This window comes from Xiphias gladius, chromosome 4 (assembly GCF_016859285.1).
Source record: "Xiphias gladius isolate SHS-SW01 ecotype Sanya breed wild chromosome 4, ASM1685928v1, whole genome shotgun sequence".
Lineage (NCBI taxonomy): Eukaryota > Metazoa > Chordata > Actinopteri > Istiophoriformes > Xiphiidae > Xiphias > Xiphias gladius.
In genome coordinates, this window is record NC_053403.1 from 3834491 (window position 1) to 3848175 (window position 13685).

Here is a 13685-nt window from a genome sequence, read left to right on the forward strand (position 1 = left end):
AGGCCCCAAACAGATGCATGACCATTTAAAATATGTACACTTAAAAAAAAAAAGGTTTTATGCAGCAGTACAAAAATATAGAGCAAGATTTAATTCAAAAATACACCGGTTCAAAGTAATTTATCATATCTAAGGATATGTTGAACATAAATCTATGTCGTGTTAACAGATAAACATAGTGGTGTCAGACTAATGTGACCGGCTTAAAAATGAAGCTTTGGTTAGTTTAACGGATGATGTGTAAAATCCCTTCAGTCTCAATATAAAATATATAATTACGGCTGTAGCGGACCAGATAATAAAACCCAAACTCAAACGATGGATGTCTTAAAACTAGATTTTGGAGTCTGGGCCAGGTCTGGGTCAGGGCCACGGTTCTGTACTTCAGTGGTACAAATTTCTAACAAGACGTGTCGATTAATCAAATGGTGTAAACCCGCATGATACGGAATAAACCTCGGGCGTCCGGGCAGTTGCCAGCTTTGCCTGGTTGGATACTCCAGCCACCGGTGAAACAGCGCTTGCGCCAGTCAGTCACATTACAAAGTTGATTGCCACACACGGCGATTTTTTTGGCTTTAAATCGAAACTAAATCCAAAACCAAGCAACCTGTGTGCTGCGTTGCTGTGGGGCCTAGAGTGCGTGGACCCAGAAGACCCCCACAGATAGACGGAGCCACCATGAAGCGTTGCACATTTTCTGACAGCAAACAGCTCAGTGTCTCAACCAAGGCGTAACCAAGGTAATATTAATGTGTTTATAATTTAATACAACATATATTATATTTTCTACACTATTCACGAGTTAATTGTGAGTTATTAATGATTGAAAATTTAAGGATTTTTTTTTTTTTTTTTTTTCCCCTGATTACCATAAATACATCATCAGTTTACGTCTGCCGGCGTCATGACGCTCCCAGTATTTGGTTTCCGCGCCGCGACGAGCCGACCCGACATGGAAACAGCGGACAGTGACGGTAAACCGAGCGAACAGCAGACAGATAAGGGAATGGAGACGGACAGGTCTATGTCAAGGTCCGACAGGTAAAAAAAATAAAAAGATTAAAAATAAAAAAAGGGTGAATGTCTACGGGACGAATCGGGGCACCGCAGGGGAAGCGGCTCATCGTAGCTAGCTAACGCGGCTAGCTGGCTAGCTCCCACGCGCATTGTTTTAGCGTGGCTGCGGTGAACAGAACGCAGACAGGAGAGGGGGAAACTACAAAACACTCAAACAACAAAAGAGTTTATGGCCAAATCATAAATTACATGTCAGAGGTTTCGTTTGCAGGCTCATACGTAGCTATAGTTGTGTTAGCACTTGCTACCTTCCGCTAGCTTCACTCTCGCTCACAACTGTCAGTGCAGTTTTTATGGAGGTCCTTTCTACGGACTTCATTGAAAATCTAACGATTTATGCGTTGTCTGTTGTTGGTGAACGTTTGCACTTGACAAACCCCGATTTGACAGCGTTTCAGCGTGGCCTGGTAACTTCGGCATAACTAACTAACGACTATAAACAATATAAAGCCTCAGTGGGAAGTGTACAAATATAGCTCAGATGAAGAGGGGCAGTAATAACAAAGGATATACCCATCTAGTTTTGAAATAAGACTGTCCCCGCGCATCACAACGCCAGCATATGTTAGCTTGTGGCTAACACTGGCTTATTCCGTACACGTAGCACCGAGGATGTGCAGGGGGATCGGGTGTCTAACTTAGCTGTGTGGGTCAGTATATCCGGTAGCAGGTTGTGCCAGCATCTGTCCGTTCAGGTTATCTGCGATTATTACACTTGTACATCTCCCATGGGGACTGCGCTGAACAGGAGAATAACAGGAGTGCAAGCCGGCTGGTCGTTCGAGTGGGACTACCTCTGATATGTGCTGCCTTTCCACGTTTATGAAGAGTCAGGTTAATATTTGCTTGGCTAAAGGAAAGATGTAGTCCATAGAGGCATTCATCCTTAACGCATGCATGTTAATAGCTGTTCATCTGCTGCTTTTTGTTGCCAGCAAGTCCTGTCACAGTTGTGGGTTGACGGTTCCCAAAGGCTAGTTCCATTTTCTTTCCTAAATATCATATTTCACATAAATAAATATACAGTTAGTATTTACAAATTTAAAAGCGGTAGTTTATTTTTGATAAGATTACACAACGCGAGTTTTTGAGTTGCACTTGTCAACAACAAGGTCATACAGAGTGATTTATATGACATAAAAGGCATTAAGACAGAATTATAATAATTTTAAAAAAAGCAATATAAAAAGTCACTAAAGAGGATTTAAAAAGAGTAAAATAACATATAGGATAAAAATAAGCTAAAATGGCATAAAGCAGATTGAACAGGAGAAAAAAAATTACATTGCAGTACAGTGCGAAGCAAAATATGAATAAATCCTCCCAAATTAAGTGGAATTAAACGCAGCGGCAAGCAGAAAAGTCTTAAGCCTTGCTTTAAATGAACTGAGAGAGCAGACCTCAGGTTTTCTGGGAGGTTGTCCCAGACGTGGTGCATAAAAACTGAAGGCCGCTTCTTCATGTTTAGTTTTGACTCAGGGAACGATAAGCAGACCTCTCCCAGACGACCTGAGAGGTCTGGTTCATAACAAAGCAGATGATCAGAAATGTATTTTGACCCTAAACCATTCTGTACTTGATACAATTTAAAAAAAGTAAAGTAATTAACAAAATAAATAAGGTGAAACAGGAATACCATGTTCACACTGAGCGTCTGTATCATTGCAGGGGCTTTTTATCACCTGAGATGTGATTTAAAGATAATAAAGCAAAAATCTTGAAAAATAATTTAAATACATTGACAGGAGGGCCGAGGATTGATTAATTGTTTGTCATTTTTGTAAGCAGAAATGTCAAACATTTATTGGTTCTAGCTTCTTAGATGTCAGAATTTGCAGCTTTTCTTCAACATGTAGGATAGTAAACTGAATATCTATAGACTTTGGATTGTTAGTAGGAGAAAATGTGACCTGGGACTCTGGGAGTTTTCTGACGTTTTAAATGGCAAATGATTAATCGAGAAGATATTGTGCAAATTAATCGATAATGAAAGTAATGGTTTGTTACAACCAACCATACAGTTATTGGCCTCTCTGCTGTACCGCCTGAGCTGCTACACCCAATCTACCATGCAGCACTTTTAGAATTTGAGCTATTTCTCCGCATAATTATCACTCTGCAAAACTTGGACAATTAAGAACCGTAAGTACAATTTCAAACAGTTCATAAAAAATGACTGATCTTATTTTATTAAAGTCATGCTCAAAGAAGCATTTCTTCGCCAGTAGACCTTAATAAGTTGAACGTTCAAGATGTTCATGTTTATGGGTAATCGACGCAGCATTAAATTGCCAGATTTCAAAACTGTATTCAATTTTGCATTTACCTTTTGTACAAAAACCCCAGAGCACATTAAGGGTAATTTCAGAAAGATGGTAAGTAGTCACAAAATGTCCTAGCCAAGTGATGACAGCCTTACTCATGTGAATGAAGGCCCCAGCCTGTGCCATGCTGTGTCCAGGGCAGCGGTGTGATTTCCTGGGGAGGGTTGGCAAGTTCCCCTTCCTCCCCCTCAACCACACCGACAGCAGAGACTTCACTGTAGAGAGAGAGCGCAGAGAGAGATGCTAGAGTGCATACACTCCCTCTCATCTCTCTCCAGGACAAAACGGTATCTGCAAGTCCTCAAAACTTAAAAAAAAAAGGCTTTAAACGATCAAATTTGGGCCCTTTTTTTAAGATGTTAGGGCCATTTTCTGCACATTTATAGCTTCATACCTTTGATTAGCTATGTTTGGTAAGAAAATGGCTGCTTTTGAATGCATCAGTTCTGTAAGACCTACTTTAGAGTACTTTAAGCTTCGAGGAACCTTCAGATACCTTGTACTGACTAAAATGCCTGTATTGGAGCAACAGCAAGGGGGTCAGCTATGAGCTAATGAGGCATCTCTGATGGCAACCAACACACACACACACACAATTAAAAGCTACATTAAAGCGAACATGCAGGCGGCGAGTCAGAGAGACTAAATCAGGTCTGCAGTAAAGAAAGTAGAAGAAAGTCTACCTGCTGCTGTCTGACTTTGGCATCTGTTGTCTTTAACTTCAGTGGGAGTGGAGATGATTCCTTGGATGGCCTCTCAAATCGTGTCCCCCGTTGCCCTTTGACCCCTTCTTTATCGCCACGAAAACGGACCACGAGCCAGTCAAAGACAGAGCCTCCGCTGCTGAGGACCAACAAACGGACCATCTACACTGCTGGCAGACCACCGTGGTACAACGTCACCGGGACCACCTTCAAAGAGGCCTTTGTTATTGGTGAGAGAACAAAAAGGAAGCTCCGATCGTCTTGTGTGTATTTACAACCAAAATTGCAAGTAGATGCCCGGCATTCTCTCAGGGAAGAGAATACTGGGCGCGTTTGTAATCTGAAACGTCAAATATGAATGACTCTACTCAAAATTAGCATGCAAATATGTTACAGGATTGTCAGTTATCCTTGATCTTCTCATGTGCTGCATTAAAGTTGTTAATTAAATCAGTGTGACCAAATCCCTGACGTTTTTTTTTTTGGTGGTGGCGAGGTGTGCAAAAAGAAGAGTTAAGTTTCGTAATAACAACAACAACAATAATAAGATTACACAATAAATAAAAAGTCACAAGATTACAAAGTGCCTTAAACTATAAAACAGCTGGCTAACTCCCACAGTCTTTATATAAGACTGTAATATAAAATGAAATAAGATCTGTTAAGTCTGATAAGACAATCAGAAAAAAACAGCAAATAGATCAGAAAATGTGTCCAAGCATCTTAACAAATGACTTAAACAATTATTTGCTTATCAAAATAGTTTTGACGAAGTTTTTCTCTCAATTTTACCAACCATTTTGGCATTAAATATTTTTGGTTTAAACACTGAGTCATGATGCTGTGGCTTCATTGTGCGCATTTTTTACAGCATGGCCACCATCTTGCTGATCAGGGCAGTAAAGTATCTGCCTCAGGATGAGTCCCAGCAGCAGTAAAATTAACCGCGACACAGAGAGACTGCATGTATGTGTGTTTGTGTGATGTGTGTGTGTGTGTGTGTGTGTGTGTGTGTGTGTGTGTGTGTGACAGTCGCAGAGCCAATGTTCCGTGGTTTAACACATCAGATTGGCATGAACAGGAATACTTGGAGGGAGAGGTGGACATTAACTTTAGTGGGCAATCTGTTAGTGTAAGCGGGCTACAGTAACTGGTTACAATTTCACACTCAGCTGTACTGTGGTCGATGTGGGTCCAGTTTAAAGGACCAGACTGTACAACTGCATGGAACTGGCCAGAGCATGGCCTGAGATGGGAGAGAGAGAGAGGAGAGGAGGGAAAGACTGAAATGGGAAAATGAGGAATGGGGGGGGTGAAAGATGCAGAGATAGGAAGAAAAAAAAAAGATGGATGGCTGAATGAACAAAAAAAGAAGGGAGAAGGAGGGTAGAAAAACATTGTAAAGCATCATGTATACCGGAGGTTGCTGCTATCTTAGAGTCTGGTTTTATTGCTAATAGAAAAGGCAGCTTTGTCTGTTGTAACGGGCCGCTTCAGTGTCCAGGCTTCACTGCTGGGTGATGTACTCGAAGATTTGTCATCCATGCTGAATCTATAGGAAAGCGGTGAATAGGATTTTTTTTTTTTTTGTTCTATCTAACACATGATTCTCTATAACCCATCCGACGCTATAATCATACACAGGGATGAGGAGCGCTGGAGCGTTTTTCAGTGGTCAGGGTTTTGACCTTGATGAGTCTTATCTGAGCAAAAAATCCATTCAACACTTCATTGAGAGTTGTTTATATCACAGAAGTAGCTCCATAGGCTATATCTGTTCCTGCGCGCGCACACGCGTGTGCACAACCCAACAAACACACGGCCGTTCGCGGCAAACGCATCCTGCTTTTCACCTTTTTGCCAGTTAGCCAGCCAGCAAGCCAGCAGGTAGTTCTGGCCCAGTTGCCAGGATTGTTGTCCCGAAAGGATTGCTGTTGTCGTCTTCAATCCAGGACAGGGTGGTCGAGAGAGGGAAAGAAGGGCTCCTAACTTTTTTTTTTTTTTTACATCTGTGGCACTTATGCCAGTATTTGTTTTTGTTTTTTGTTTTTGTTTTTGTTTCTTACAACATGTGGTAACACCCACAAATTTTCTGCAGTGCCAAGCAAAAACATTTATTTTTTCATTTCATTTCATGTCATATTTACTGCTTAGTCACAACACATACAAATAACTGCTAAATAGGGATAATATGCCAGAATTTTTTTTTTATCATGACTACGCCGGGTGTAGTCCTGAAAAGATTTTTCAGTTAGTAGATTAACAGGAAATAAATCGATTACCAAAATGGTTTATTAATTAATCTTTTTTTTTTTTTTTCCAAGCAAAAATACCGGCCTTTCTCTGGTTCCGGCTTCTTAAATGTGAAGATTTGCTGCTTTATGATTTCTCATGGATGCATTAAAGACAGATAACACTAAAGTTAAGCTGAGGACACTGCCACTAGTGTATTATATTTTAAACATGTACGTTGTGACTTGACATATCTAACAACTTCCCAAACCTCAGTGTTCATTTCTGTAGTGTATTTACAGTCAAAAATTATAGTATGTCCAGAACTACTTGTACAGGTATTTACAAATGTATTAGTTATTAATTAATAATATAAAAGTTACACTAATATAATTTAAAATTGTTAAATATACGGTAGATATATAAGAAGTTAATATAAAGTTTTTCTACACTACAATGTTCTAGCAGGGATATCACTAAAAGATCTGACAGATACTGTTTTCCTTTCCAACTTTTTAGTTCTTCAACTGGTTATAACGGGCGACTCGCCTGATGTGATATTAAAATGCCTTTCTGTTGGTCTGTGATGGGGATATCACGGTCTAACAGATACTCTTTTCTTATCCATTTTCTTTATCCCTCAACTTTCTTCTTACCATTTACTTACACCTTTTCTCTCCGTGGATGGCTAATCCTTGGTGTGATTTTTTTTTTTTTTTTCCCCCAAACTATCCCTGAATGCATCACAAAGCCTGCATCAGTGGCTTTTAAAAATCCAGGATGAGAGTATGGTTGCGATATGGTCTGTGGGTAGAAATCATGAGGCGGGCATTGAAAATGAAAAATCAGTCAGTTTGTCCACAAGCCACAAATGCTGTGCACTGTTCTCTGTAAGAGCAGTCAAGTGTGATCATCCTGTGGCTCGTCTACGGCGTTGTCTTGTTCAAACTTTTGCAGAGAATGCTTTCACTGTCCGTGTCACTACAAAAACAAGAAAACTTGCTAGCACACACGCACGGCCGAAATCGTGTGGACCAGGCCGGATAGGGTAGAATCCAGTTGCACTGCTGTGACAAATGGAAATGACCCTTAGAAAGGCCACAATTGCTGCTTGAGAGTGGAGCCTTTGAATCTATTTCCCTTCTCCATGCACCTTGAAAGTAGGTGAACTCTGCACTGTTAGAAACTTACTGTATTATTCAATTATAGATGGTGTTCATTTTCCAAGGATCTCCACACACGGAAATGTGTCGTATCATGAAAATGAAAAGTAGCACTGGGCAGTTTTATTTTGTGTTTGATTAAGATTGTCACATACTTGATTCCTGATGTAAAGACAAAGCGAGACAAGACATGAATATGAGCATATTCTGTGAATTAATCGTGGTGATGATGAACCTTTTTAAATTACAGCTAGTAGTTAAAATGTGTCTACCCAGTGTGGACCCGTGGGTTTTTCTTCATCTATTGGTAACAGTGTTGTGGTCCTCTGTGTTTTCCTCTCGTAGGTCTGTGTGGAGGAAGTGCCTCCGGTAAAACCACAGTAGCCAATAAGATCATTGAAGCACTGGACGTTCCCTGGGTGGTTCTGCTCTCCATGGACTCCTTCTACAAGGTACAAAACTCAGCTAACAGCGCTAAATGTAAAGTGTTATTTAAAATATCAATAAGAGCTTTGAATAAAAGCATTATTAAAAAGGAATTACAGTACATAGACAGCTTTACTTACTACAATTCGAAGATCTGTTTTGTTTATTAAATCAGCCCAGTAAAATGTTAGATAACTTGCTCAGCGATTTGAGTCCATTGCTTCACATCATTGATGAGCACTGGACTCGTGAAAATCCAACATGCTCTCTCTCATGTCGTCGTCGCCGATTTCAGCATAGTAAGTAAAAGCCTCTGACCGATAACCGTTTAAACACAATAGTTCATATCAATAATACCCCTCTCTTCTCTGAGACAAGAAGTTGATGATTACTCAGTTTCCTCTACCTGCTGAATCAGAGAGTCAGTTATGTCTGTGTGTCTCTATGGGTTGGTCCTAGTGGTTGTAGGCTTTGTTAATTTAACACCAGTGAGTAAAATAAGTGGGGTGGGTTTGTTCTTAAAGGAAAACCCCACTCTGATCCTTTGCACTGTTAGATGTCATTGATTTCTGAAGATATTTGCTTTAAAATGACCGGTTTTAATGGCTTGTGTGTATACACACATACAGTAATATGTACGGTACGTATCTAGTGAAAGTGAATGGGAGAGGATGTTTTTACTGGAGGCAGTTCAGGATGCAGTACTTTTTTCTTTTCTTTTTAAGGTCAAATATATCTTTATGGAATTTATGCCTTCAGTTGATGACAGTAAAGGGCATCAGGACAAATATGGATAGAAAGAGAGTGATGATGATGCAACAGAAAGTTCGTGGGTGGATTTTAAGATTCTTTTGTCGATTTTGTCAGTTCTCGTATCTGGAGACATCGACCATGGTTTCATGATCACACACACACTGAATGTTTCATTCTAAGAAAAAAATAGTAGCTGTACTGTAGCTCCCACCAGTGAGGACAAGCACAACTGTTCTTTGGTTTGACTTGTGGTTTATTTCTAAGTTTACCAGGTCAGGATGACCCAGAATCGTCCCATCATGAGAACTATGAAAAATAAATCAATAAAAAATAAAAGTGGGAAAAAAAAAAGTTCTTAACAATGCTTCCCTTGTCTTGTTTCCTTATCCTATATAATGAACAAATTATTTGCATAAATATGTCTAAATATACCTGGAAATCTAGTAAAAAAAAAAAACAAAAACGTTTAACATTCATTTAAATGTAGTTGCATCCACAGTGCTAATCTATATTCATCTTCCAAAGAGACTTAAAAAAAATAGAAAATAAACGATCTAATATGAATGCATACAGTGCATAGCATTGTACATGAAATGTCTCTTTAATCTCTGACATTCATGAACACAAAACACAACAACCTCCCTGGCCTTTAAAATCCACACTGGTCTAAGGGACCTAGGAGCCTGAAACAAAAACATTCACAAATGAAAAAGCATCTGTAACCAAGGGAACATCCGTCCATTTATTAACATCTTTAGTCTGTAATCTCTTATGCCTAATTTGTTCTTTGTGTTTTCAGGTGTTGAATAAAGAAGAGCAGGAGCTGGCAGCCAAAAACGAGTATAACTTTGACCACCCCGATGCTTTTGACTTCGAGCTGCTGGTCAACGTCCTCAGAAAGCTGAAGAAGGGGAAAAGCATCAAAGTGCCAGTGTACGACTTCACCTCTCACTGCAGACGCAAAGAATGGGTAAGGCGTTCTCACTAACCGAACCAATTCTGTGCTAACTGAGAGCAACGTACTGGACTACTCTTTTTAGATTGTGTTTGTCTCCCCAGGACTGTATTTATCAGCACTGTTTAAATTATGTTTGCAACTGGACATGTTACTTAACAGTTATTGAACCTATTCTCATTGTGATTTGGGCATCATTGCTAATCCAAGTCAGTTTACAGCCGGGAGATGAAATTATATAGTATGTGATATCTTAAGCGCTCTAATTGTTGCTGTTAATTTTAAACATTGATTTTTAGGACTAAAATTCACCTTCAGTGTCACCTTCAGGTTTAAGTAGCAGTTACACACAAACAGAGATATAAAGCAGTGCTGTGTGTGTGAGTGTTTATTTATTTATTTTTTTAAACCAGTTAATTCAGGTTTCAGTGCAGAACTGCAGATCAGCTGTAGTTCACCTCATTCTTATAAAGATCACTAGCCTCAAAGAGTTCTTTGTGTGGATATTTTACAGTGTATGTTAGTTGTACTTGCTTATTGAGGATTATTGATCCTTATTGCAGTAATAATCCTTATTGATTATTGCTTATTGTTCTTATGTGATTTTGGGGGCTGCAGAACTCCAGTCGTACTCCACTTGTGTTGTCTGCCAAATTAAATTTGTTGTCAAATGTGCACATTTTGTAATTATAAAGACTAAAAGAATCTCTGTATATTGGCGATAATAAGTCTAAAGTGTTAGGGCTGTACCAGGATTGAAATTAACAATTTTATTAGCATGACAACCTAAAACTAACAGTCCCAGCAGAAAGATGGCATCTCACCCACTGTTTCAGTGAATCTTCCACATGAACTGATTGGTCCATCTCACTGTCAGCCAACATATCGATAGTCCTGGTCCTTACAAGTAAAATGAGCCGTCGTACTTGCTTGTAACTTCTCCTTGTGTGGTGTTGTGGCAGCTGACATGAGAGTATCAAAGTTAATTGCCTATGTTATTTATTGGTTATGGTACTTAAAAAGAAAAAAAATTAAAAAAAAATTCCCTAGTTGTTGAGTCTTGACCTTCTGAAGTCAGAAAGATTAGTGACATGGTTTCATCTGAGTAAAACCTGAGTTACTTTGACTAAATCTTTGTAGTTTTTTACTTTATCAATTTGTGCGTATTTTATTTATCGGTTATGACGATATTGAACGACCATAGCTGCGTTCAGTCCCTGTCAGTTTCAACAGATGCCACACAGGTCTCACTGATTAGCTGGATTACTGTTCTTTAATTAAATTGTAAAACGTGCAATACATCCATATTTGAAGCTAATGAGAGGCTAATTAATAAAAGCAGACCAAAAAGCAGTTTTTGGCTTAAGACTGAAAAGGATAGCCATATAAAGAGCAATAATATTGTCACAGGTTATCTTTCAACTGGAATAAAGAGCCAGTTCTACAAGCAAAGTTGATAACCCTCTATATTATTGAAGTATTTCCATGTTGTCACTGTAGTGGGACAACCCTTTTCAGTTCACTTGGTAGGGGATCATCTATCTTCACCAAAAAAAGAAAATTAAGTCAGTGTTTTGTTTTGTTTTTTCTTTTTTACAGGATTAAAATGACCATTGCTGTTACAACTCACCAAACACCCCTGGGGATGTATTAGTCATTTGAGCTGATGCCAATTGAAATGCCTGCTAATTTGCTAATTATTAAGGATTTAGTGTACGAGACATTAACCCAGGCAAGGATCACAAATCCGCTCCCAAAAGCATTGTGAAGAATCAATCTGGCAGCGTAGTACTCTGACAAGTCGTCTCTATTTCTTTGCAATGTAATTTCATGGCTGAAAGGCCCAACACCATGCGGGAAATCGCCTATCACGACTTGTGACTCTGAAATTTTTATGGCCTTTTGGTACTGCAGTGTATGTAATTAAGCCTCGAGCCCTGAGGGTGCTGAGGGCTGCAAGGGCCAACTAGCTGCAGGCTGTATATACACTTTGTTTATGTGTTTGTGTTCCCACCGGTTAAATGGATGAACAGGACGGCATAGTTGAGTTTTCTTGCTTCTTCTTCTCCGGTAAAACTGGAGGTCACCTTCTCTCTCTCTCTCTCTGTGTCTTTGTCTCCCTCTCTCTTCCACACACCAACACTTAAACATGTTAAAGACTCACTAAATCATCTCTTAGCAAAGAACGGGGAAATGCACAAATCGATAAACATTCAGCTGTTTCTTTAGAATTCTCTCTCTCTCTCTCTCTCTCTCTCTCTCTCTCTCTCTTTCTCAAAATCAATACCAGAGTGTCCAGTCCATTGACTTTAGCATGAAGCTTTTCAGAGGAAGGTAATAGGATTGTGACATACTCAGCACCATTTTGTCTTTGATTTGAGGCAGTGATTAATCTCTCTTACCCACAGAAACACACACACACACACACAGTTGCTTACCTTGTGTAGTAAAGCTGATTCACAATGATGTTTATCAGAATACCTGGTCAAGGTTTTCCTCTATTTTTTCATTTATTTTTTTTATTTTGTAAGCAGCTCGTAATACTGTATCCGCTTGCTGATATAGAAACTAGACTTGGGGAAGTCTAGTCTTATGAGGAAGAAGACATTTTCAACATGTTTCTTATATCTTAAAGATACACACAGCGTGATCCTAAGATGTGTGCCTAGGGTCATTGTCCTGTTGGAGGGTGAACCGTCGGCCCAGTCTGAGGTCCTGAGAGCTCAGTTAATCTAAATGATTAAACAAAAATGTGAATAAAGTGATGGTCTGAATACTTTCTAAATGACTTTATAGTTTGGTGTGCCTTGCTGCATAAATGAGGAAATTAATGAGGTAAAACCGATTGATTGATTGATTTGATTTATATAACTTCTATTTGCATCCTTGACGACAGACTACTAGTACTGTGAGCATACATGTTTTTTGTCATGGACATCATGGTGGGCAGTAGGGCAATCCAGGTGCCTCTTGTCTTATATTATGGTATGGTTATAAGATCATTTTCCCCTATTTTTTTTTTTTTTTTCCAGTTTTGTTTTCCGAATTGCTATTAGGAAGCTTCATTATGTCAGGCCTGTATTTAATCAATATCTATTTATTCATGACAGAAAACAGTGTACGGGGCCAATGTTGTCATCTTTGAGGGCATCCTGGCCTTCGCCAACAAGGAGCTTCTGAAGGTAAGAATAGTATAATCCTGTCCCCTCCTCTCCCTCACCACTCCAGGGTCACATTAGTTCTTAATGCAAGTGAGGTTTTCACTCTTAGGTTCCCCCATTGTATTCTTTTTGAACCACTCCCCTGAAATGTTCCACACATCAAGTGACCCGTTTAGAACAACTCGCAGTACCCAGTAAATGCAGAACTAACTCATCCCAGCCGGCAGATGCTCAAGTCTGAGATTTTATAATATTGATAATATCTGCCATCCTCGATTTTAGGACGCAAGCAGACTTCTCTGATCAGTCAGCTATTTCAAAACCAAAATGATGTCAAATTAGTTTGAATGTGTGAATATTTGGATGCTGCCAGGTTGGGATCAGATTTTTCTTGTTTTGTTCCTTCTCTGTTCTCTGGCCAGACCTGATTAATGGCTCCGTCAGCTCATAGACAAGCAACAGGCTGATTAATAACTGACTAAATGTTCTGATTCTTAGTAGGGAAGTTAAGTCAGCTGACTGTATCTGTATAATTAAATATTTCATATGTACATGACTAACACCGGGGATTGGGTCATTGGGTTGCGCTCTGACCTTAACTATGGAAGTGTTCTAAATAAGCTGACAGTGTATTTCATTATCTATGTCTCTTTATTTTCTATTTAATTATTATTTTATGTTGTTGCAAAATAAAATTCTTATTTAATGCTCGAAGTTCCCCCTAGTATTAAATATGAAATGAAATTAAAAATGAGTTACAGTTAAAAATAAATAAATAAATACACACAAAAAACTAAATTCAGTCCAGTACAGTTAAATTAAAGCCATCAAAAGATGCATGTGAAGAGCAGATCTGGTTTTAGAGGAGAAAATTAATTCTGCAGTCT

At 39.1% G+C, this 13685-nt stretch overlaps 1 protein-coding gene across 1 annotated transcript in view; it reads left to right on the forward strand.

Moving 5' to 3' along the window:
• The first annotated feature begins 497 nt into the window (after nt 1-497).
• Nucleotides 498-13685, forward strand: part of si:ch211-243j20.2 (uridine-cytidine kinase-like 1) — a 31818-nt gene continuing 18630 nt past the window's right edge. The window contains exons 1-6 of the mRNA XM_040125257.1: nt 498-743; nt 890-1044; nt 4130-4338; nt 7849-7955; nt 9482-9652; nt 12748-12819. Of these exons, the coding sequence (XP_039981191.1) occupies nt 908-1044; nt 4130-4338; nt 7849-7955; nt 9482-9652; nt 12748-12819 (696 nt within the window). The 5' untranslated portion in view covers nt 498-743; nt 890-907. The remainder of the gene's footprint in view (nt 744-889; nt 1045-4129; nt 4339-7848; nt 7956-9481; nt 9653-12747; nt 12820-13685) is intronic.